We start from the raw sequence: 26939 nt of genomic DNA, 5'->3' as shown, positions 1-26939 counted from the left end.
TGTAGTCAATCAACAATTGACACACCTGAACTTGATAAAAGGGAGCGGCATAAAGACCAGCAGACCCAAGGAACCTTTGCCAGAACGTCGCTAACCTTCCCGTAAGCTTCACGTCTGGCATCCCCTTTCCCGTGATTTCCTCACCTTTGCTTTGCTCTCTCTCTGTGGATCCCTGGTTCATGTCTCTTTGTGTGTTCACAGTGACTCCCCTGCCTTCCGTGATCAAGCCTTGTCCTTCAACATCCAACCGGATTCCTGACTGCCCTCCTCGATCCACGACCTCCCTGCTCGGACCCAGACTACACTGCCTCGCTCCTCCCCACGACCCATTGCCTGTCCACGAACTGCCTCTTCGTCTTGCCCCTCGTGATTCGACGAAAGATTACAACCAACACTCACAGACAACAACCCTGGGTAACATTTACATTATTAATATTACACATAGTCACACTCATTCACTTAAAGTAGCATACACATGTCACATATTTATCCAAGGTTTAAAATAAACCTGGAAAGAACCGCAGTTCGGTCCTGGTTGTCGCCTCCTTCCCTTTGAATACAACAAAAATGGAAACCTTTGGGAACAACAGCTTTTTTAGCCACAAAGTGTTAGGCCACGTAAACTGACAGAGAGGGGTCAGTGGATGCTGAAGCGCATAGTGCAAAGTGGCCGCCGACTTTCTGCACAGTCAGTTGCTACAGAGGTCCAAACTTCATGTGACCCTTCAATTAGCCCACGTACAGTACGCAGAGAGCTTCACGGAATGGGTTTCCATGGCCAAGCGGCTGCATCTAAGCCATACATCACCAAGTCCAATGCAAAGCGTCGGATGCAGAGGTGCAAAGCACGTCACCACTGGACTCTAGAGCAGTGGAGACGCCCACTCTGGAGTGATGAATCAGGCATTTCCATCTGGCAATCTGATGGCCAATTGTGGGTTTAGAGGTTGCCAGGAGAACGGTACAATTTGTTCCGAATGTGAAATTTGGTGGAGGAGGAATTATGGTGTGGGGTTGCTTTTCAGGAATTGGGCTTAGCCCCTTAGAATTAGGCTGAGAACCAGGCCTTCTCGACCAACATCCGTGTGTGACCTCACCAATGCGCTTTTTGAAGAATGGTCGGAAATTCCTATAAACACACTCCGCAACTTTGTGGACAGCCTTCCCAGAAGAGTTGAAGCTGTAATAGCTGCAAAAGGTAGACCCACATCATATTGAACCCTACGGGTTAGAAATGGGATGGCACTTCAAGTTCATATGTGAGTCAAGGCAGGTGGCCAAATACTTTTGGCAATATAGTGTAAGTGTTTTTTTAAAATAATTTCAAATCATTACTTGCACTTTTACTAGTGACTTTGGCCAGAAATTAGCAGAATTTTGTAAACTTATGCCAGTTTTTTTAAATAGTTGTTCTCCATTTGTGCATGTTTAGTTTTTAATCTTCTGTTTTCATATGATATTGTAGCTCTGGGGGTATTGTGTATGGTTCTGAGCTGAGATTCAAGGGTTGGGCTGCAGGGAGTAGTGGTAAGAAGAGTTGCCGATCATCGTTGACTGCATAGAAGTGTTTGTGCATTGCTGCAAGGTATACACTGCTGTTTGGTAGACGCCAATAAAAGGCTGATTTGTGCACGGTCATTCTTCTTCAATGTCATTTCGCCGACATTATAATAATTATTACGCTTATCGAACAGAGCTGCTGAGGTAATTTTGTTGTAGGTCTTGACTACAATTACAATAAAGCTTTCATAAAGCCTATATGCATTTGGTTGCTGTGGTGGAATGCAAGGTAAATCTGTTCTTTTTTAATTTAAACTTATTTTGCACTGAAGGTGAAGGTTAATACTGTGTAATTTTGTATTGTAGTTTAACAAAGATGATGACATTTTCAGTACAGCAACACATCAACATATATGGAACAACTTTAATAGAAATTTATATGTTGGCAATGTAAGGCACTTTTTATGAGTAATAATTACACTGTGGACCAGTCCAGGACTTGAGGAGTTGTTTGACATGTTGGACAGATTCATACAATTTCCACTGTACTGTAATACAATAACTAGAGGCAAGTCATGCGACAAAAACAGTTGGAATCTAATGAAAAATTATATGATTAAATATTGGTAAAAAAGAAAACAACTACTTTTGATTAGATAATCAACCAGGAAGTGATTTTTTTGACATTTGTACAACCAAAAAAAAAAATATATATAAACATTTAGTTTTTTTCTCCCAACTATTAAGGGCTGGGCATAATGATCACAATTTTCCTATGCACACAAAATGCATATTTCTCCCAAATTGTGTTTACAAATCAGTCTAAATATGTGTAAGTGAGCATTTCTGTCTTGAGAAAATCCATCCACCTCACAGGTGTGGGATATGAAGATTTTGATTATACAGCTTGGTTATTGCACAAGTGTGCAGTTATATCAGACAGCACAATGCCACAGATGTTGCAAGTGTTGACAATAGCGTAATCCATACAGCAATGTCCACCAGAACTGCTGTGCATGAATTGAATATTTATTTTTATTTTTTTAAGCACAAGTCATCTTCAAAGGCATTTCAGATAATTTGGCAGTCTAACCAACTAGCGTCGCAACTGTAGATCCTCATCTCTAAGATGGTCTTAGACCATTTAGCCAGACAGCTCGTGCGACTGAAGAATTTATTTGCACAAATGGTCAGAAACCGTCTAAGGAAAGTTCATCTGACTTGAGTGGGCAAATGTTCACATTCGATGGCGTCTGGGACTTTCGAAAAATGTTCTTTTCACAGTGGGGGCGATAACAGGCAGAGTGCATAGCAATGTGTGGGTGAGCAGTTTGCTGATGTCAACGTGGGGTTATGGTATAGGCAGGTGCATTTTAGTGATGACATATGAACGCATAGGTATACTGTGGGCCATTCATCCATGAGCATCACCCCATGTTTCAGCACAATAATGCAGAACCCCATGTTGCAAGGATTTGTAGACAATTTCTGGAAGCTGAAAATATCCCATTGCTTGCATTGCCAGTAAACACACCAGAAATGTCACCCATTGAAAATGTTAGGGATGCCCTAGATCAGACCTGGGCAATAATTTTGATCTAGGGGGTAAAAATCGGCTCTATATATGAATGAATGAATGATTTTTATTGCCATTGTGCATGGACAGGTACAGGTCCAACAAAATTTAGGTTGCTTCCCTAAGGTGCTTTGCATTTAAAAAAAAGAAGAAACCACACAATATCCACAAATACCACAATACACACAATATGCAATATACAATATGGCCAAAGACATATGTACACAGTATGTGTGCTTGGGTCCCTTTTTATAGAAACGCTAACACAAAACCTCACAATAATGTCTGCAAGAATGCTAAAAATGTTACGACAGATCATCTCCAAAAACGGAATGGAATTTTGTTTTTTTTTACTGAATGAGACACCCAGAATATACATAAAAATAAAGAATGTGGGATTTTCAATAACTAAAAAACTATAACTATATATGAGAAAACACTGAATATCAACAACATATTAATGTCGGTCCTCTTCTACTTCTCACACCAACTCCTTGATCGACATATTTTGCAATCAAGCAAAACGCAAACACAGCGTAATATATACCATCATTTTTCTGCAGAACTTTGTTGTGAAAAACTGCTTCTGCATCTGTCCCTGACCCCTGCTTTATTAGGCTGGCTGCTCTGGAAACATTGCGTGGTGCCTCTCCTGCCTCGAGCTGCTGTGATAACATCATAACCCGTATATAATCATTCGAAAGCTCAGATTCCAACCATTGAAATACTTTATATGGTTAAAAAATTACGATCATTTGAAAACAGCACTGCACATCATTATGGTGGCTACAGTTTCAATGTTAAAGGCCCCCCCAAAAATATTTGGAAACGTCCGGCGAGCTGGATTTAAAATCGTAACAGCTTGTCTGCGGCCTGGGGCCTGTATTTTGCCCAGGTCTGGTTTAGATCAACATACCCTCATCCTTAGTTGTGTTTTTGTGTCGCAGCTCCTGCCAATATGCAGCAACTTCCACAGGCCACAAACTGATCACTGTGTGAGGCTAAAGTTGGCCAATAAAACTGCACACTTAAGACCAGCCCAGGGCACACTTGTGCAATAATTACACTGTCTAATCAGCATCTTAAAGGCCTACTGAAATGAGATTTTCTTATTTAAACGGGGATAGCAGGTCCATTCTATGTGTCATACTTGATAATTTTGCGATTTTGCCATATTTTTGCTGAAAGGATTTAGTAGAGAACATCCACGATAAAGTTTGCAACTTTCGGTGCTAAGAGAAAAGCCCTGCCTCTACCGGAAGTCGCAGACAATGACGTCACATGTTTGATGGCTCCTCACATCCTCACATTGTTTTTAATGGGAGCCTCCAACAAAAACAGCTATTCGGAACCGAGAAAACGACAATTTCCCCATTAATATGAGCGAGGATGAAAGATTCGTGTTTGAGGATATTGATAGCGAGGGACTAGGAAAAAAAAAAAAAAGTTAAAAAAAAACGCAATTGCATTGGGACAGATTCTGATGTTTTTAGACACATTTACTAGGATAATTCTGGGAAATCCCTTATCTTTCTATTGTGTTGCTAGTGTTTTAGTGAGTTTAACAGTAACTGATAGTCAGAGGTGTACGTCCACGGGTGTGTTGATGCGCAGTGTCTCAGGGAAGTCGACGGCAGCTTTATGGACGGCACAAGCTCAGCTGATATCTGGTAAGAAGCGACTTTTTACCACAATTTTCTCACCGAAACCTGCTGGTTGACATTCGGTTGGGATCCATGTTCGCTGTGATCCACAGTAAAGTTTCACCTCCGGAAATTTTAAACAAGGAATCACCGTGTGTTTGTGTGGCTAAAGGCTAAAGCTTCCCAACTCCATCTTTCTACTTTGACTTCTCCAATATTAATTGCACAAATTGCAAAGGATTCAGCAACACAAATGTCCAAAATACTGTGTAATTATGCGGTTAAAGCAGACGACTTTTAGCTGTGTGTGTGTGCAGCGCTCATATTCCCTAACAGCCCGTGACGTCAAGCGTACACGTCATCATTACGCGACATTTTTAAGAAAAAATTCCCGGGAAATTTAAAATTGCAATTTACTAAACTAAAAAGGCCGTATTGGCATCTGTTGCAATGTTAATATTTCATCATTGATATATAAACTATAGGACTGCGTGGTGGGTAGTAGTGGGTTTCAGTAGGCCTTTAATGTTCCACACCTGGGAGGTGGACAGATTATCTTGCAAAGTGCTAACTCACAAACATTTTGACAGATTTTTCAGCAATATTTGAAATAAATAAATACACGGTTTTTGTGCTTGAAATGAGTTGTCATGATTGTAATATTTTCTATTGCTGTCAAACGTTTTTTTTTTCTTTTTATTTTGATGAATTGTGTTTAATGACAGTATATATTACTTGTTTACAATGTTGAAATTAACTTTTAAAAAACTATTTTGACAGAAATGCAATTTTATTTTCAGAATGTGATACACAATTTTTTGAAAACTATTTTACTTACATACACCTCATTTATTTGCTGAAAACTTGGTAACAACATTATCCAAAGTCCCGCCTGGTTGTATTTTGAAGCAACATTTATCAGTGAACACAACAATCTAGCTCTAATGTGCGCTCTATTGCAGTGGCCATGCGGAAACTATCGTGTATTTAAACTTCTGGGCACTCCATGCAGTCCAGATGTTATGAATTCATCAGCAAAATATAAATCAAAGCTTTTTCAAATCGATTTAACCGATTCATTGTTGAAGCCCCAAATCTTTGTTTATGCATGATTAATACAATGTTACTTTGTACTTCATCACATGCGTTAATGCATCATCTTTCACTGTATTCTTATATCATATTTTGTCCCTTAAATTTGGCCTTTATAAATTACAAAGACCATTAAGTATTGGTCAATTATGCAAATTCCTGCAACTAAACAAAGTTGTTTAAAAACAACTCAAATCAATGAAAACTTACAGATTGTATCTTTTTTTTTTGTATTTTGGCTCTTGTTGTATCCAAATGTATGTTTGTTTGCTGTGCTTTATTATTTGTGTTAACTTGTTTTTGTACGTTTTATATTTGTGTTCAGGTTCTTTGGGTCTGTACGTTAAATGACTTCTGGAAAGATAATTTTTCTTTTTGCAAGACTTCAATATTCCTCTTGTGATTCACGGTTTGTCCTTAACGGTGCTGTCTTTAATGACATGTTTTTTAATCGCACAGTGCTTCTCGTACAGTTTTATGAAAATATTAAGAAAAGTTTCATATGCCTCAACCGGGTCTATGGAGGTATAAACCTCCCCCCAGTCTTGAGCACATAACTCGGACTTGAATGCTGCCATAGTTTCTAGTGTTTGGTGTCTAACAAATCCATATTGAACAGTTTTTTTAGTTTTTATCTTATCAAAAAAATTGTAGAAAATGCTGAATACAGATAGATGATCGCTTATGTCATTGAGAAGTAGTCCTGCTGTCATTTGATTCTCTGGTTGATTGGTGAAAATGTTATCTATCAGTGTGGCAGTCTACTGTTATTCTGGTTGGTTTTGTTATAAGGGGGATGAAATTATTACTGTACAATCCTGTTATAAAATCTGTTGTTTTGGTACTGTCCATGGGATTCATAAGATTAATATTAAAATCACCGCACACAATATGGATCTTTTTTGACTTACTAAACATATGATCTAATTTTTGATTGAATGTGTCTAGACATGATCCAGGCGTTCTATAAACACAACTGACATTTATTTTACTGGATTTTTCTACTTCAATTTTTACAGTTATACATTCAAAGACTCCAGCTATAGCAGTTGATTTGCTGTCAATCTTCCAACATTTCAAATCTCGATTCACAAAAATTGCTACTTCTCTTCCCCTTTTTTCATCTCTATTTGTAGTGAATAATTCATAACCTTCCAATCTCATTTCACAACACTTGTTCTCATTGAGCCAAGTCTCCGAGACTGCAACGACACTGAATTTTTTGAACTGGCTCAGATATTCTCTAATATTTTCATAACTTTTATACAAGCTTCGGCAATTAAAATGGATTATGGTAAATGATTTGTCCACATTCACACATTTAAATTGTTCATCTGTGTGGTACTCACGGTTTCTGGTAACATCATTAAAAAGATTACAATCCGGATCTATGTCACAGCCAAACTCATTTAGTTGTAATTGAAATTGTCATGGAAGTCTAGTTTGATGTGATTAGAATTATTATACAGTTCACTACTATTATTATTATCAGTACTTATACAATCTAATTACTTATCACCAACATTGGTTAAGATATTTTTTAATTCACTTTCCATTATATTTTAGTTTTCTCTTTTTTCTTTGTACAGATAACACATTTGTATCCACCTCCACTGAAACACTTGCACTGACACATACAGACACACACACACACACACACACATTCAAGCCTAGAAAATATTTTTACTGTGTTCGAGCATCCCAAAGCAGTCCAAGAGAAAACAAGTTTGTATTTGATATTAGGTTAGTGTGTTGAGTATATGTCTTTATGATCCAAGGTAAGAAAAAGTAAAAAACAACAAAAATAGTCTGAGCATTCCAAAAATAATGTCATCGAAATATCTCACAGTAGAATGTCCTCATCAAAAATGGAACGATCAAAAAAAGACCTCGACAAGAGTGCAGTTGTAACTGTCGAACAAATGGAACAATCGACATTATCTGAACTGTTCAAGGTCTTCAAGTTCTCTCACCATAGATCCATTCAGCTGAATGATAACCTTGCAGTTTCTTGTCCATGTGGCTCCAATCTTATTGTTTTTCCTCAGGATCTGTGCTTCCCGTGCTATATCCGATATTTTCTTGGTCAGATGCTCGTTGATATACACCGCAGATCCCTTCAACTTTCTTCCTTGTCTCAGTAATTCCGTTTTGTGTCTTCGGTTTACAAAGCGCTCAAGGACTGCAGGCTTTGCTTTGTCTCTGCGTGGTAGCGTATGACACGCCGATATGTTATTTGAATCCATGTGTATGTCTTTTCCTTTAAAAAAGTGAAAGAGTTGGTCCTCCAGAGTTTGCAGATCCTCTGTCTCTGCGTCCTCTCCAACATTCCTGCCCGCCGCAGCAGCTCGGGCATATGAACGCGGTCTGATGTTTAGTCCCGTGATGATGACATCTTCCATCCTCGTGTACTGCTCCAAGTTTTCAATTCTCCTTTCAAGATCAGTTATTGTCTTGTCTTTTTGTCGAATTATTTCTTTGAGTTTCCTCACTTCATCTACAAGCTCCGTTAGCTTGCTTAGCTGTTGGGAGACGCTAGCCAGGTCCCCTGACATGAAGTTTAGCGACTTGCATATTTCCTCTATGTCATTCTCCATCTGTGCGCTCTTCTTTGGAGGAGGCATGACAAAAAGTGCGTCGATGCTTCTCACGCCTTTCTTTTGTATTTTGAGAATAGATTAGATAATAGTTACTTAATGTTGTCGCAACTTACGGGAGCGCCGCCATCTTTTTCAAACCTCTGCCGCAGCTTCTAATGACGTTCGCATTCCATGACCCACAGTTCTACTTCTTTGCTACGTGGCAGTCAGTGAGTTCATGAATTAGTGGACTATTAGCATGTTTTCTATGGTGATAGTTACTGTAGCACAGACCTAATCAATAAACAGACAGGCAGCTGGATAAGAAGCTAGACAAAGCCGCAGGGCTGGCCCAGAGCTCAGCCTTGCAACCCGGAACATTGGCCCCAAGTTCGGACCCGAGAGCTTTGCCCGGTCTTCTAAATCTCAGCGCTAGCCCGAGCGGCTTAGCAGTGTGCTCCTTCAAATCGTGTCCCAGACACAAAAAGTGGTCAGAGTTGAAGCTGCAGCTCAACGAGAGAGAGAAAAAAAGAAGGGGGGGCAAGCAAATATCTCATTTCCCCCCAGCAAGTGGAAGTTAATCTAACGTCTCTGATAAAAGACTTCTCTGAATGCATGCATGAAAATGAATACAGCAGCCTGTGATTTAGCTTTGAATAGTCAATAGCCAGCACTGGGACTATTTAAACCATCATGGACAATCCAAACAAATACAACTGTATACAGTAGGCTCACAAAAAAGAATGGAAAAAGGAACACCCTAAAGCACAAGATAGAGGCAGCATCATGTGTGTATTTGTTAAAAAAGAGATACTGTGCTGTATATACGCATGGTGAAGTCTAAAATTAAATCCTGACTCACCAGCATTAATATTCTCTAGAATCTTGACGATGTAGGACGACTTGCTGAACTCGGGCGGGTTGTCGTTTTCATCCTGAAGGTGGTACAAACATCATCACACTCTCAGTCAACACGCACACAATTGCTGAAAAAGAACAACCTGAAATAATTTAAGGTTTTCATCATTGATTAGTTTCTGGATTAACACAATTCATTCAGGGTTGCAGACTGGATTGGTCACTAGTCAATGACAGGGGACATTGTGAATAAGGGCTATATACAAAAACTTTGATTAATTGGTTGACTGTAAAAAAAAAAAAAAATTACACATATACATGCCTACGGAAAACGTTTTCTTGCATGTTTCCAAACAGTGTTAGGAAACCCCCCTCCTCCCCCGAGCACAGAGAGAACATTCAAAGTACCACTATGCTGCCTAAAGTGTGTTTGTCTTAACTAAACCACATTCTCATTCATTGAAGTGTGTATTCTTAGATAAAGAGTAGACACATTTAAAACCAGTAGGTGTCGTAGTGAAAGATCAGTGGTGGGCACTTGTACCTCACAGCAAGAATGTTCCTGGTCGAATTCCAGCTTGATCCACTCTTAAAACTTGAAATTCTGACCTTTCTGTCTGGATATTTCTATATATGTGTGTTCTCTCAATGACTCAGTGGGTTTTCTTTAGGCTTTCCCGGTTTTCCCCACCACTAAATACAGGTAAGGCCCAAGTATAGTAGTGCCTCGACTTCAAGAGCAACACAGTCTGAAGTTCTAATTTCTTGTATGTAAACTGGTAACTTGGTTTTTATGATTTGTTTTTCCATTGCATTTTTTGCCAAAATTGTGCCCAACAAAAACGTCTGACAGTGTATTATTCCACTTACTCACCACACATATACGTCATACATCAGCAGCTGAAAGGAGCTCCTGTAACATGTTTTGAAAAGGTTTTATGATTATTTTTAAAACCAATGATATATTGTGAGAATTGGTTTGAATTTGAGAATCATGTTGAATCGAGAATCGATTCTTATTCGGTAACATCACTTGAAAAATCGAAATCTAATCGGAGTTATTGTAAGATTCACATCCCTATTACTCATTTATTTCATTCGGCCATACTTATTTTGCATTGTTTATGGCTTGTAAAACAAAAAAATATTATTATTATTCATATCATTAATACTATCCTATAAAATATTTTGTGTCTTATAATTGTTGGGTGTGTAAAAAAGATTAACTGGATTTGTTTTACTTCTTATGGAAAAAAAATATATTTTTTGAAATCCAAAATAGCATGGCCAACTAAATCTTTTGTAGTTCATAAGGTACAGTATAGTTAATACACCACAACTTAAATAGCACCTACGCCAAACTAAAATGATTATTCATTATTTATTACCAATTAAATTCGCAATTGAACCACTCAAAGTTAGTTTTTTTTAAATATTAACATAGTATCATCACCTGAATCTGGAACGATTATCCTAACCCAAATTCATCGATTCCACTGATAATATATGTGAAACAAAATGAAAACATTATATAGATACATTTGGGCTGTGAATCTTTGGGTGTCCCACAATTCGATTCAATGTCGATTCTTGGGGTCACGATTCGATAATATATCGATTTTTTCAATTCGATTCGATTCTCGATTCAAAAACGATATTTTCCCGATTCAAAACGATTCTGTATTCGTTCAATACATAGGATTTCAGCAGGATCTTCCCCAGTCTGCTGACATGCCAGCAGAGTAGTAGATTTAAAAAAAAAAACCTTTTATAATTGTAAAGGACAATGTTTTATCAACTGATTGCAATAATGTAAATATGTTTTAACTATTAAACTATTTATCTTTGTGAAAATATTGGACACAGTGTGTTGTCAAGCTTATGAGATGCGATGCAAGTGTAAGCCCCTGTGACACTTTTTTATTATTTTTATAAATGTCTAATGATAATGTCAATGAGGGATTTTTAATCACTGCTATGCTGAAATTATAACTAATATTGATACTGTTGTTGATAATATACATTTTTGTTTCACTACTTTTGGTTTGTTCTGCTGCGATGAGGTGGCTACTTGTCCAGGGTGTACGCCGCCCTCCGCCCGATTGTAGCTGAGATAGGCGCCAGCGCCCCCTGTGACCCCAAAAGGGAATAAGCGGTAGAAAACGGATGGATGGATGGATGGTTTGTTCTGTGTCGTGTTTGTGTCTTCTCAATTGTTCTGTTTATTGCAGTTCTGAGTGTTGCTGGGTCAGGTTTGGTTTTGGAATTGGATTGCATTGTTATGGTATTGGGCTTCACGGTGGCAGAGGGGTTAGTGTGTCTGCCTCACAATACGAAGTTCCTGCAGTCCTGGGTTCAAATCCAGGCTCGGGATCTTTCTGTGTGGAGTTTGCATGTTCCCCCCGTGAATGCGTGGGTTCCCTCCGGGTACTCCGGCTACCTCCCACTTCCAAAGACATGCACCTGGGGATAGGTTGATTGGCAACACTAAAATTGGCCCTAGTGTGTGAATGTGAGTGTGAAAGTTGTCTGTCTCTCTGTGTTGGCCCTGCGATGAGGTGGCGACTTGTCCAGGGTGTACCCCGCCTTCCGCCCGATTGTAGCTGAGATAGGCACCAGCGCCCCCCGCGACCCCAAAGGGAATAAGCGGTAGAAAATGTTATGGTATTGCTGTGTAGTGGTTTGTTGGACTGCTAAAAAAAAAAAAAAAAAGGGATTTTTAAAAAATGAGAATCGATTCTGAATCGCACAACATAAACAATTCGATTCGTATTCGAATTGATTTTTTTTGTGTATGTGTATATATATATATATATATATATATATATATATATATATATATATATATGTATATGTATATAATTATGTATATATATATACATATACAATTATGTATATAATGTGTATACTTATGTACATATACATTGCATGCATTGCAGCAATCTGTTTATATGTATTTATATGTATATATAAATACATGTTTATATGTATTACGTGTTTATATGTATACATATGAATACGTAGATACACGTATGTGTAAATGTGTGTATATATATATATATATATATATATATATATATATATATATATATATATATATATATATATATAATTATGTATATGTATATAATGTGTATATGTACGTACATATACATTGCATGCATTGCAGCAATCTGTACATATACAAAAGTAATTATGTGTTTATATGTGTATGAATGTATTTATATGTACGTGTTTATATGAATATGTATATACACATATGTGTAAATGTGTGTGTGTATGTGTATATATATATATATATATATATATATATATATATATATATATATATATATATATATATATATATATATATACAGAGTATATATGTATATATATTAGGGCTGTGAATCTTTGGGTGTCCCACGATTCTATTCAATATTGATTCTTGGGGTCGTGTGTCGATAATATATCGATTTTTTTCGATTCGATTCTCGATTCAAAAACGATATTTTTCCGATTCAAAACGATTCTGTATTCATTCAATACATAGGATTTCAGCAGGATCTACCCCAGTCTGCTGACATGCCAGCAGAGTAGTAGATTAAAAAAAAAAAAAGCTTTTATAATTGGAAAGGACAATGTTTTATCAACTGATTGCAATAATGTAAATATGTTTTAACTATTAAACCACCCAAAAATATGACTTATTTTATCTTTGTGAAAACATTGGACACAGTGTGTTGTCAAGCTTATGAGATGCGATGCAAGTGTAAGCCACTGTGACACTATTGTTCTTTATTATTATTTTTATAAATGTCTAATGATAATGTCAATAAGGGATTTTTAATCACTGCTATGCTGAAATTATAACTAATATTGATACTGTTGTTGATAATATTCATTTTTGTTTCATTACTTTTGGTTTGTTGTGTGTCGTGTTTGTCTCCTTTCAATTGCTCTGTTTATTGCAGTTCTGAGTGTTGCTGGGTCAGGTTTGGTTTTGGAATTGGATTGCATTGTTATGGTATTGCTGTGTAGTGGTTTGTTGGATTGATAAAAAAAATTAAAAAAAGATTTTTTGAAAATGAGAATCGATTCTGAATCGCACAACCGTAAACCATTCATTTTCCCACACCCCTATATATATATATAAGTTACATCACCTCGTTTTTGTCATTTGACAAGTAGCTTGCCTGCTGAAAAAGTGTGGGTCCCCCGGTCTACGTTATAGATCAGCATCAACCTTCACATACATTTCCCCACAAAATGTATTTCAGCTGCTCACTCATTGCATTCACATTGTGTGATTATTCATATTGAAGCTTCACTTTGAGCTGCGAGCTGCAGAAAAATGTTAACACTTGAACAACAGTAACTGGCACCATTATCTATGCAGCTTCCATGTGGCACTAGGGCATTGTGTTTGTGTGATGTTGCCATCAACTGATAAACCAGCGGTGTGTGTGTGTGTGTGTGCGTGTTTGTGTGTGTGTGTGTGTGTGTGTGTGAGTCACAACACTGTGGTTAACCAAGAAGGGAGAGAATGAGAAGGAACGATAGAGGCGGCGAAGAGTATTATGATCATCTCTCCCTGTTGGTTTTTGCATTGCAGCAAATATTTTGCTTTCATTCCTCGACAGCACTTGTTCCTCATATAGAATGTAGAGTATCGACCAATGTTTATTGGCTTTGCCTAACATAAAAAAATGCTGGCTATGTTGTAACATTGTGTAAGATTAGGAAATATTTTGTTAAAAAGTTGCTGTTAACATATTTTCTGCAATGTTTATAAAATCAGGGAAACCTATACACAATTAATTTTTTTTAATCCAAAAATAACCAACTTTATTGGCCAAGTATGATTAACAGAAAATGAATTTGACTTGGTAGACTGTGTGCTCTTTGTAAAATTTTGTCAATGTAAATTATTATTATCATTAAACAGTTATTTGCATATGTGAACTACTTAAAATGGGTATTGGCCCATCTCAGGCAACATTTTTTTAGTTTAGGTCCCTATGGCGAAGATAACTCATTTGAGTAACAGAACTGAAAGTAACAGGAGTGAGTTTTTAGCATAGCGTTAAATATAGCCACATGGAATTTAGATTTATAACATGTTGAGACTAAACACATTATCGTGAGTCAATTAGAAATGTATTTTAAAAATAACTTAGTAAGGTAACAGGACTGTGATCTGATATTTTAACACCCTTTACCCCCACTCCTACATGAAATTAGGGATGCGTATTTTTCACATTTGTACCAATATGGTCCCAATTCATGGGACCTGGTATTCAATACCGGCTCTCACCAGTACTCATTTTTGGTACTTTTGTTTGGGTTACCGACAGAATTTGTCAGTACCTGTAAGAGTACAGATTTCACTACCTATCCTTACTTGAAATATTATATTCAATATACAGAAAAAAAATTAAGTGAACCTACTTTTGTCCCTCCCACATCGTTCAGAGGATCTGAATGATGCAACTGCCAGTGGACCATGTGACTTGTGGAATATCTTATTTAACGGTAATAACCAGTATTATCTTGGGTTCCCTCCGGGTAGTCCGGCTTCCTCCCATTTCCAAAGACATGCACCTGGGGATAGGTTGATTGGCAACACTAAATTGGCCCTAGTGTGTGAATGTGAGTGTGAATGTTGTCCGTCTATCTCTGTTGGCCCTGCGATGAGGTGGCGACTTGTCCAGGGTGTACGCCGCCTTCCGCCCAATTGAAGCTGATATAGGCTCCAGCGCCCCCTGCGACCCCGGAGGGAATAAGCGGTAGAAAACGGATGAAGGGATTATCCTTATGGTAACAGGACTAAGTAAAAAAAAAAAAACATGGACATAGCTTAAGTGTGAATTTGAACTAAATGGTTGTTTTGGTTAGGATATGGAGTTACACTTCCATCCCTCAATTCTCGACCGCTTATTCCATTTTGGGTCGCGGGGGGCGCTGGTGCCTATCTCAGCTACAATCGGGCGGAAGGCGGGCTACACCCTGGACAAGTCGCCACCTCATCGCAGTGAAATTACACAAAAAAGTTAATTATGAGTTTGAATTTAAATTATTTAAATGATTTGATTTTAGGAAGCAGGATCAGCTTGCTACAAATACTAGTTTTCCATTGTTTGCACTTTGTTTCGTAAAAAAAAAAATATTGAAGAGTTAATTTTATTGTGTATCTACATATTTTCTTTACTGGGGACGCAAATGACGATTTGGTGGAATGGCCCTAAAAAATTAATTGTCACCCATTCATCAATATGGAAATTTGTATTTATTATTATTATCCTTCTATTTTGGACCAATTCTCCAATCAGTGCATTTATTAAGGTTAATCACATATATAGGTGAGGTTATCGTTATTCCTGTCTCCTCTTTGTGTTCTGATATAAGGTTGAAGTCCCAAACGATTGTCATACACACACAAGGTATAGTGAAATTTGTCTTCTGCATTCGACCCATCTCCATGTTCACCCCCTGGGATGTGAGGGAGCAGTGAGCAGCAGCGAGCGCCGCAGTCGGGAATCATTTTGGTGATATCGCCCACTGATCTCCTGTCAGCCAGTTGAATTCTTTTACAAGGTGTATTCCTTAACTATCCTTATTTTGTACAATTAGTCTGTATGAATTAAATCTTTTTTCATCTCATGCTCGTTAGGTCTTTGTCAGGTACGATCTGGTTTCTGAGTTTTTTTCCCTAGTTCTTTTGGCTAATAACGTTTTTTGGAGTTTCCGTGCCAGCATTCTGGTGCCTATTTGGGTCCCACTGCCTCTGCTGTTTGCTTTACCTCTTTTCCTTGGACACGTAATGTGTGCCCTTTCAGTCCGACATAGCCTTCGAAGGGTATGTACTATATGTGTGTATTCAGCAGGACTATACTTACAATCACTTCCACTGTGACAGGGACGGTACTGTTAAGCGATGGGTTTCCTCCATCTTTGGCCATCACTGTCAAATGGATCGTTCCTCCGGGAACCTTCTCATAGTCCAGAGGCCTTGTGACACTGATAACTGACGAGAGAATAGAAAGACTTTAGGCATGGGTTTGAATCAACATTTTGTGTATCCAGCACACATAATTAGGTCAAACACACCGTTCATCCCCGTTTAACAATTTAACATATTTTCTGGACTATAAGCCACTATTTTTTTCCAAAGTTTTGACCCCTGCGGCTTATAAAACAATGCAGCTAATTTGAGGATTGTTCTTTGCTAACAGCCATGTTTTGTATACAACAAATACTTTTCAAAGAACACCGACAGAGACACGGAAGAGGGGTGTTATTGATTGTGCAATGGTGCCATCTTTTGGATGAGTTGGCTCACTGCAGGTGCTGTAGGTTGACAATGTTATTCCTGTTTTGTGCCAGAAGTATATTCATCCATAGCATTTCTGCTCGAAAGGACTCTTCATTCGTCCCCCCAACCAACGTTTGTAAGTATTACAATATAACTAAAGCAATAGATACTTACTAAACCGTCCCAAATGTGATGTCTGTAGGAGTTGTTCATGCATGTTTGTATATGCTATCGCAATGTAATCAAACTAGAGTAATTAGCACTAGCGAATAGGCTAAAAGGTTTACAAGTGTCTTAGTATTATTAACTTACAATGGCATTTTCTTTTTTATTGTTTCACTAAACTGTCATCGGGGAGTTATTGAGTCTGTTTAGCACAGACAAGCTACTTATTAAATGACCAAGTTGAGGTGATCTACCTTGGTTGCATATATATATATATATATATATATATATATATATATATATATATATATATATATATATATATTATTTTTTTTTTTTTCTACCGCTTATTCCCTTTTGGGGTTGCGGGGGGCGCTGACGCCTATCTCAGCTACAAACGGGCGGAAGGCGGGGTACACCCTGGACAAGTCGCCACCTCATCGCTGGGCCAACACAGATAGACAGACAACATTCACATTCACACTCACATTCATATATATATATATATATATATATATATATATATATATATATATATATATATATGTGTGTGTGTATTTATTTATTTATTTAGTTTCCCAGGGTGCACTCTGTATGTCCATCCGCTTATTCCCTCATTTACTGTTAATATCTGGTTGTTTTCTGTTTTAATATGTTCTATCTAGACTTCTGTTCAAATGTAATACACACATATTATTCTGTTGTGTGGATATTTTGCACTAGTTTTAGATGATGCCACAAATTTGGATATCAGTACGATACCAAGTAGTTACAGGGACATACATTGGTCATATTTAAAGTCCCTGTGTGTCCAGGAACATGTTTGCTACGTATATAAACATATTATAAATAAAAAAGAAACAAAAGAAAACCTTTTGTTTTTTTACGGTAAAAAAAAAATATTGATGTAATCATTGTAGTATTGATTTGTTTTTTACATTCGGCACTCCATATAGTCTCCCCCAAATTTTAACTCCCAATGCAGAAGTGTATGACACACTTAGATTTGGGGGAGCTGAAACATGTAGCCCACAACCTGGAAAATTAACTGATCCCAAAGTGTGACCAAGCTTTTGCCTATACATTCAAACACTTAACGTATACCTGCATAGCCCTCCACCATGATGATGCTGAAGAAATCAGGGAAAGCTGAGGTGGAAATGATGGTGTACGTGATGAAGTTGTTGGGAGGAGAATCCTCATCTGTTGCCTGCGAGCGGCAAAGAAGGGTACATAAGATATGTAGAGATGTTATACATTTGGAGTAAAAGAGGGCAGAATACAATAATAGTACTAAACGTAAATAAAACCTGTGCATCAGTAGCATAATGTTATTGCAAACATTTAAGCCATTTGTGGCTGTTAGTGGCCCAGGCGTCAACACCGGCCAAATCAAACTATTGCAGGGATAATCCTCAACATCAACAATGATACCACCCACTCAGTATTTTTGTTTGTTGGACTTAGTCATGATTACTCCAGATGTTTACAGAGCATTGGTCCTCACTTTCATTTTTTAAGTTTGGGAATTTGTCAAATCGTATAGTTTTATGCGTAAACCCACTCTTGAATTGAACGCTAAAATGTTGAGTAACTGTCACTTTCTTCTTCTCTGAGTGGAAAAAAGAAAGCCAAAAGCCAAAAATACACTATAAATAATATCAATATCTGCAACATATCTCTGTCAGTTCAGCTTGGTATTTTTATTGCTTTCCTGGCAGCGTAAGGTCAATATATATTGTTTGTTTCTTTATTAGCAGGGTTATTCAAAAACAACACAATCATTGCGCAATAGTGATGTGCGGATTGATACTGAAATATCGATACTGCAGATCCCAGATGTTTCTTCAAAATATTGATACTTTAGTTATTTGAGATATTGTATATCATTATAGGAACACAGTAAAGTAACTAAATCATTGAGATCTCGTCTAAATGAAACGGGATTAGCAGGAACTACTTTTTCTTCCGCCGAGGTAAGAACGTAATGTGCAAGTGCAGGGACCCACTGTGCTGTGCTCAGTCATTCAGAAAATTACCATCATTTAAAATGAGTTGCTCAGTATTATAAAACAGCAACAGTATGTATACTTTTATTGTAGGTTCTTTGGAGACACCAAATACATAGTTCAATCTACATAAGATAAACCATTCAGTACAGAGTAACTGCATCGTTTGATCGATCGCAAATGGATTGTTTGCTTTGTCTTAGAATACATTTTTTAGAAAACGTTTCACGTCTCATCCAAGTTCTTTATCAGCTAATGTTCACAGACTTAGGTTGGTCAGATCTAGTCTTAGACTTAAATTGGTCAGATCTAGTCTAGCTGTGATTACTTCCTGAATGTTTCAAACCAAGGATCACTTCTCCATTGCTTTCTTTGGACTTATAATGAAAAGTTATTAAAAAAAAAAAAGAACAATTAAAAAGCACACACTGTGCTGTCTGAACGAGTACCGGAGACTGACCGGTGCCCCACAATTGGCACCAGCCGCTAGACTTGATCTGACCAATCTAAGTCTAAGACAAGATCTGACCAATTTAAGTCTATGAGCATGAACTGATGAGGCCTACTCGGATGAGAGGCAAAACGTTTTCCAAGACAAACCAAACAGTCCAGTTGCAATCGATGGAATGCCCTGAGATTACAATGACCTGGATGAATGAGAACATTCATGGACAACACCATCATTTGTTTCTCTCTGTGATTTTAGATTGTCTGAACATGATTCCCCAAGAGCAGCAACACGTGAAATAGACTACTTTTAAAATTTTAACACAAGCATTAGCTATATTTGCACAAAGTATCGGGTCGGTATCACAGATACCAGACCTCTATTTTACTCGGCATTGCATCAGAAAGAAAATTGGTGGCATCGCACATCACTACTGCACAATAGCCTGCTCCTGTATGCGAATGTCCATGTTTTCAGCCTGCTGAGTTGTTTTCAGTTGACCCTTGTTGTGTTTTAATGATCAATAAATAACTAGTTGTTTGTGTTGTTTTATTTGTGGCTTCACAATAAAAGACATCTATTTTCCTCTCTTGCATCTACGTATTTGCACAAACAAACACAACTAGAGTTATCCAATAATTTTTTTTTTGTCACTTTAATAACAGTCCAACCCCGGAGGTTCTAGTTGTTTCTTCCATTTGTTTGGGTCTGTGTACATTAGCTTGGTTCCAGGCCCAATTTTTTTTACCCAGAATTAGGTGACTGGCTTCCCAGTTCCCTATGGGCAGCTTATTAATATCAGTGGCATTTAAAGTTAGCTGAAACTAAGAAAAACATAGCGAGTCAAGAAATTGACAGAATTTTACAGTGTAAACACAAGCCGACACAATGCACTGTGGCAGGAAAAGCCATCGCTGGACACGCCGCTAAAAGCTACAGTACATAATAGGCTTTCTCTTTAGGGCGCAATCAAAGGAAGTGCTGAGCCATTAGTTACCATTGTGCCCGTTCACCTCAGGCTTTTGTGTGGCAGTGACGGATAGCCAACACACCAGGTCAGCCTGTTCTTTTTGGATACAGTACACACTAACACATGACTGCATCATTATCGCAACATTGAGGAACAAAAGAAACTCGGTGGAGGAAGAGAAAACAAAACTTGGAATGTACATAGAGCATTTAGCATATTTACAGTAATATCTGGATTTATGGACCCATTATTGTACAAACTTTTTGATTTACGAACAAAAGACCGGATAAAATTTTAGTACGCGCCTCGTCTCAGTGAGAAAATATTTCATGTACCCCTTGTGTGCCTCGGAGTGCAGCCATTTTGTCCACAGCAGCACATCCATTGTGGGGCGCTGGTCAATCAGACAACACAGCATTGCTCTTGTTAGCTACCGTGCTAAGTGCTACTTTTCCATTTTTTTTTTAGCATTTTTCACTATGATCCGGGGTTTGACACTGCCTGCTCTGTTCCTTCCGTCCGCTGCACGCCATGATGATTAATGACAATGTAAAGTGGATTTAATTTTCTTTATTCCTAATCACCTAATTACCATGAATTGATTAACGTGCAACCCGACTTAAACAAGTTGAAAAACCTATTCGGGTGTTACCATTTAGTACAGTACGGAATATGTACTGAACTGTGCAATCTACTAATAAAAGTTTCAATCAATCAATGATTCTGGCAAAATGGCTGTAAAGAGTTTTGTGATTTACAACTGTGAGTGCACCACAGGCTAGTGACACTGTGTGTGCGTGCTGCATACGAGGAGGAGAGTTTAGCTATTTGTTATCATATAAAGTTAAAGCCTTATATAGTGTTCAAGGTATAAAACTTTAACTGAAACATGATATTTTGTTAGAGGAGAACTGTACTTTTTTGGGGGATTTTGCCTATCGTTCCCAATCATTATAAAAGACATGATGACGGATATATATTTTTTTCCAATGTATTCGAAACCTTAAATAAATGCGATCAAAAGTCAGTTTACCATGGAGCTAATGGCAGTCGCTGTATTTTGCCTATAAATCCCTTGAAAAAACATCCAACCAACTCCATTAAGGTTTTCTATACATGATGTAAGTATATATGTGATGTAGTAACAAGCACATTTATAATAACATTTAATATTTATGTATTTCGCTATTTTTAAGCATAGGCTGTGCATTTTCCAACTATATCACTGATTACTACACACTGCAGGTATCATTAGAGCCAACAAACCTAATAAAACATCTATTACTGTACAATGTCTGCTGTCATTAGGATGCCGACTGCTCGGATGTTCATATATTCCCATTTATATGCAGAATTATTTATTATCCTCGCCAAGAAAAGGGGGGTGAAACAAAGCGTCTTTTTGTATCATTCTCGTCATTTCCGGGTCTAAATTGGCTGTCAAAGTGTACCAAAATATCGGAATGCATCCTCATCCGTTTACTATCCAAGTGAGATAGTAAACGATCTAAAATAAAGGACCAAGGAAACGATGATGTCAACATAGGCACACAAGCTCGTGATCAAGGCGCCACTATAAATATTTGTCTGCATTAGGGACGGCGTGGCGCAGTGGAAGAGTGGCCGTGCGCAACCCGAGGGTCCCTGGTTCAATTCCCATCCGATGTGTCCTGAGCAAGACACTTCACCCTTGCTCCTGATGGTTAGCGCCTTGCACGGCAGCTCCCTCTATCAGTGTGTGAATGTGTGTGTTAATGGGTGAATGTGGAAGTAGTGTCAAAGCGCTTTGAGTACCTTGAAGGTAGAAAAGCGCTATAAAAGTACAACCTATTTATCATTTATTAGCACTTATAATTAAAATATTAGTAATACTTGGTTAATATTCAAGTCACAAAATATATTGTTGGCGCTTTTTGGAGTTTTTTTAATGGATTTTATGGGCAGAATACGGGACATCCCATTGATTACGCTGTAAGCGGACATTTGTTTTTTACGAGTGAGAATGCATTTTAAAAAATCCATCCGTCATGTCTTTCATAAAGAATGTGAACGATAAGCAACATTTTTTAAAAAGTGCAGTTCTCTTTTACGGCTGGAACCCCTTAATAATGTTTACATTGGTTCTTATGGAGAACTTTGCTTTAATATACATACTTTTCTATTTACGAACCGTGTTCGAAAAAACAATAAAGGGAATTGAGGCTCAACTGTACTGCTATATGGAATTACTAGATTTAATTCCCTTGCTATGCATGTGTAACTTATACTCCTCACCCTGACTCGGGCGACAGGCTGTACAGCTTGTTCGTTCTCTCTGAGCGAGCCCACATACGCCTCCTTCTGGAAAAGTGGCACATTATCGTTTATGTCTAGCACGTTGACCCGGATCCTGCCGTTGGTTTCCTCCCCGCCTCCGTCCCTCGCCAGCACAGTCAGCGTGAAGCGACGCATCAACTCATAATCCAAATTGGATCTTAGAATAACCCAACCTGTTTCAGAATCGAGTGAAAACCTGCAAGAAGTTAAAAAATAAATTTTGATTAGTCGTTTTTTGTAGCAATATTGTAGCTTGTTCTTTCAGTTAAAAAAAAAAAAAAAAACATTTGATGAAAGGCTGTGTATAGCCTGAAATGGTCACCATTTAAGCACAGGGCATGTATAAGTAAGCAACCATTAACACTCTAATGGGCAATTCAGAGTTTTTGTCATATTGTGACCAATAGGAGCTACTGACAAACTAATGTCCAACTCCAGTCCAGCAGGATTTTAAGGACAAACATGCAGTACAGTGTGTAATTGTTGTGTAACTGTATCTTACTGGTCTGGCTCATCACTGAAGAAGTAACGCACGATACCAAACGTGCCAACGTCTCCATCTGTAGCCTGAAAAATAAGATAACATAACATAAAAAATCAGTTCAATAACAGTTACAAATGACAAATTAGTTTATGATAATTCATAAAGTCTCGCTATCACCTGGGTTGTGTTAATAACTTATTATCCTCATTCAAATAGCATATTTCATATTTTAGTTCTTCATTTGCTAATAAAAAATAAATAAATAAACAAATAAAATAAAATAAACAATATATATTGTTAGTCTAAAACAAGTATATATTCATTTACCTTTGATTCAAATATGTAGTTAGTTCTGAAGCACGGACTTATATTCAGACACTGAATTGAAATACATTTGTAAAATGGTACAACGTTCAAGTAGCCCCAAAAATACCGTATTTTTTCGGAGTATAAGTCGCTCCGGAGTATAAGTCGCGCCTGCCGAAAATGCATAATAAAGAAGGAAAAAAACATATATAAGTCGCACCGTAGTATAAGTCACATTTTTGGGGGAAATTTATTTGATAAAATCCAACACCAAGAATAGACATTTAAAGGGAATTTTATATAAAGAAAGAATAGTGAACAACAGGCTGAATAAGTGTACGTTATATGACACATAAATAACCAACTGAGAAGGTGCCTGATATGTTAACTTAACATATTATGGTAAGAGTCATTCAAATAACTATAACATATAGAACATGCTATACTTTTACCAAACAATCTGTCACTCGTAATTGCTTAATCCGATTAAATCTTATACGTCTAGTCTCTTACGTGAATGAGCCAAATAATATTATTTGATATTTTACGGTAAGGTGTTAATAATTTCACACATAAGTCGCTCCTGAGTATAAGTCGCACCCCTGGCCAAACTATGAAAAAAACTGTGACTTATAGTCCGAAAAATACGGTACCCCTTTTTGTCAACTTCTTATACATCAGGGGTCTCAAATTTGTCCTCAGAGCTACTTTTACAAATTAAAAATGGCAGCTATGGCAAATTTTTCTACTGTTCCATTTTTGAAACGTTTGTTTTGCCAGTGCATTGCCAAAATATTGATATCCACAACTTTGAATTTTATATTAAAACATGTGTTCATCTTCATCTCATATTTCAGTTTGAATTAATTTCTAGTGCAGGGTTTTGTATTCACTATATGAGTATATCGACAAAAAGGGAGTTTTTTTGTGTTTGAAATTACTGAATACATTTAAATTGTGTTTGAACTGCGCTCAAACAGTACAGTCATTTTTTTATGCTTTATTTTGTAGTCATTTGACAGTAAATACAAGCATCATACCTGAATTATAAAATACAGAAGGTTTAAGCAAGCATTTTTAACCCTTTGGCGAGCAACTCAAAATCAGAGCTACTGGTAGATTATAGACTGACCATGGGTCCTCTTTTCAAATGTCTGGCATTTTGTGTCAAGGTTGCGTCTATTTTCAATGTACGTACGGGGTTAAGAGGGGTTAAAAACAAAACAAGTTGTGATGGTGTGCATACGCATCAACATTCGTGAGGGAGGGGCAGATACAGAGAGAGCGAGAGAGGGAGGGAGTCGATTGAATTGTCAATCAAAGCATACTTGGTCAACAGCCATACAGGTCACATTGAGGGTGGCCGTGTAAACAACTTTTACACTGTTACAAATATGCGCCACACTGTGAACCCACACCAAACAAGAATGACAAACACATTTTGGAAGAACATCCGCACCGTAACACAACATAAACACAACAAAACAAACACCCAGAACCCCTTGCAACAGTGACTCTTCAGAGATGCTACAATATACACCCCCCGCTACCTCCTACCCCCCACCCCCCCACCTCAACCCCGCTTTCATCACATCAAATATTCCACTTTGAAAAATATTTTGGGTGGAAGATTTTGCATATTTTGTGTTGCCAAAAGAAACATAGTTTTGTTTGACAAAAAACAGCGGAAAACAGACAAACAAAAAAACAAAATTAAAAAAATAAATAAAACATTTTCGAATGAGGAATTGATCTGAAGTTGATGTAGACTCCAGAGCGTTTAAGCGTTAAATATAAAATGCATGTTTGCCCTGGCACACCATTATCATCACTTCATGACCGAAGCAAAACACTTTTTACACTTTCATACTAAAATAAATACACCTACAACTTATTAAATAAAAACATAGGAAACGCTACCAGCACCGGTAAAGTTTAGATCACGGGTCGGGAACCTTTTTGGCTGAGAGAGCCAAAAAGCCAAATATTTTAAAACATATTTCCGTAAGAGCCATATAATATTTTTTTTAACACTGAACACAACTAAACACGTGCATTTTTAAGTAAGACCAACATTTCTAAAGTATAATAGGTCTCTTATTCTTTGTAATAACATTGTTATTCTAAAGCTAACTGTGGAGGGGCGTGGCCTGCAGGCCTGCAGCGAAGTGGGGTGTGCCAGGACCGGCTTCAAAATCAGCGACAGGTGCGTAGAGGGCCCACATGGGCTTTGTTATCTAATCACCTGTCGCTCTGTTATAAACAGCAGCCAGAAGGAAAGACGGGGTTGGGGCTGGAAATACAATTGCTGGAAAGCAACTGAGAGACTTATTGAAGAATAAAACAATATTGAAACCCTGAAACAGGCTCTTATGTCGGTGCTTGGTGGTCCGAAGAACCCCCAGGAGGGCAAACCCCACACTAACCAATAATAAATAAATAACTTCTTACCATTAACGCAACTTCTTGAACAGGTGCGGTAGAAAACGGATGGATTAAAAATGCATGAGAATGTTTTATGTTTTTAACATTATTTTTAACACTGTGATTACAAGTGGAATTATTCATGACTTATCGTTTTAAGCAACGTCAGCTCAGATTTATCCGAGAGCCAGATGCAGTCATCAAAAGAGCCACATCTGGCTCTAGAGCCATAGGTTCCCTACCCCTGGTTTGGATCCATGAAGGAAAAAAGAAAGTCAATGAATATTTATAACTGAATACATTTACTGTACATATGCATACAAATTTGTTTTCTTTTTATAATATTTCTCTTAATGAATGAAGTAACGTTTTACAAAACACAATATGTGAGATATAACAAGACAATGCATACGTTTATCATTTGTTTTCAAAATGCTTACAAAAAAGTGGGACCCCAAAAATTTACTGTGGGACCCCATTTTTATGACTTGATGGGGTCTATGGGACCCCATTTTGAAAATTCCGAGGGCCAACACTGCTGTCAACAGAGGAAAAAAAATGCTTTTTTAAATAAATATATTATTTGTGAAGTGAAGTGAATGGTATTTATATAGCGCATTTTCTCTAGTGACTCAAAGCGCTTTACATAGTGACACCCAATATCTAAGTTACATTTAAACCAGTGTGGGTGGCACTGGGAGCAGGTGGGTAAAGTGTCTTGCCCAAGGACACAACGGCAGTGACTAGGTTGGCGGAAGCGGGAATCGAACCTGCAACCCTCAAGTTGCTGACACGGCCACTCTACCAACCGAGCTATACCGAGCTATATTTATAATGCAAGTTCAAGTATCATTGGCAAATTTTCACCTAGTCCCGGCCTTGGCGTGCTGCCCGCCTCGGCACGCATATATGTGTCCTCTTTTTGGGATTTCAGAATATGGTCAACCTAGTAGATCATAACAGGAGACCCCTGTTATAGTCCATTAGTTTGCAATGACCACTATCACAAGATCAAATGAGTGGGAGGGTTGCGGCAGGTAAAAAAATTAATACAATATACACACACAGCCTTAAGAGTTGTGCACGTTGGAAACTTGACTTGCCTCGGCGACCACAATATTCATTAATTCATTTTGTGCCACTTATCTTGCTTTGGTTCAAGGATCATGACAGTCTATCCCAGCTGAAAGATGGGGTACACCTTAGACTGGTCACCAGTCATTTAAAGGAACATGTCCTCCAAAAAAACAGCCACCCTTTGCATTGGAAATTTTT

The 26939-nt window shown here is 37.7% G+C and overlaps 1 protein-coding gene across 3 annotated transcripts in view; it reads right to left on the bottom strand.

Moving 5' to 3' along the window:
• The window catches only part of cdh23 (cadherin-related 23), a 619519-nt gene that overhangs the window by 208104 nt on the left and 384476 nt on the right, over positions 1-26939 (bottom strand). For all 3 annotated transcript variants that reach the window (XM_061910729.1, XM_061910730.1, XM_061910731.1), the window contains exons 14-18: positions 22953-23017; positions 22409-22646; positions 17812-17917; positions 16127-16254; positions 9253-9325 (exon numbers count right to left, since the gene is read on the bottom strand). In XM_061910729.1, coding sequence (XP_061766713.1) covers positions 9253-9325; positions 16127-16254; positions 17812-17917; positions 22409-22646; positions 22953-23017 — 610 coding nt within the window. The remainder of the gene's footprint in view (positions 1-9252; positions 9326-16126; positions 16255-17811; positions 17918-22408; positions 22647-22952; positions 23018-26939) is intronic.

The sequence above is a fragment of the Nerophis ophidion genome, linkage group LG09 (assembly GCF_033978795.1).
Source record: "Nerophis ophidion isolate RoL-2023_Sa linkage group LG09, RoL_Noph_v1.0, whole genome shotgun sequence".
Classification (NCBI taxonomy): domain Eukaryota; kingdom Metazoa; phylum Chordata; class Actinopteri; order Syngnathiformes; family Syngnathidae; genus Nerophis; species Nerophis ophidion.
The sequence above is the reverse complement of the archived record's forward strand: the minus strand, read 5'-3'. Positions and strand labels throughout refer to the sequence as shown.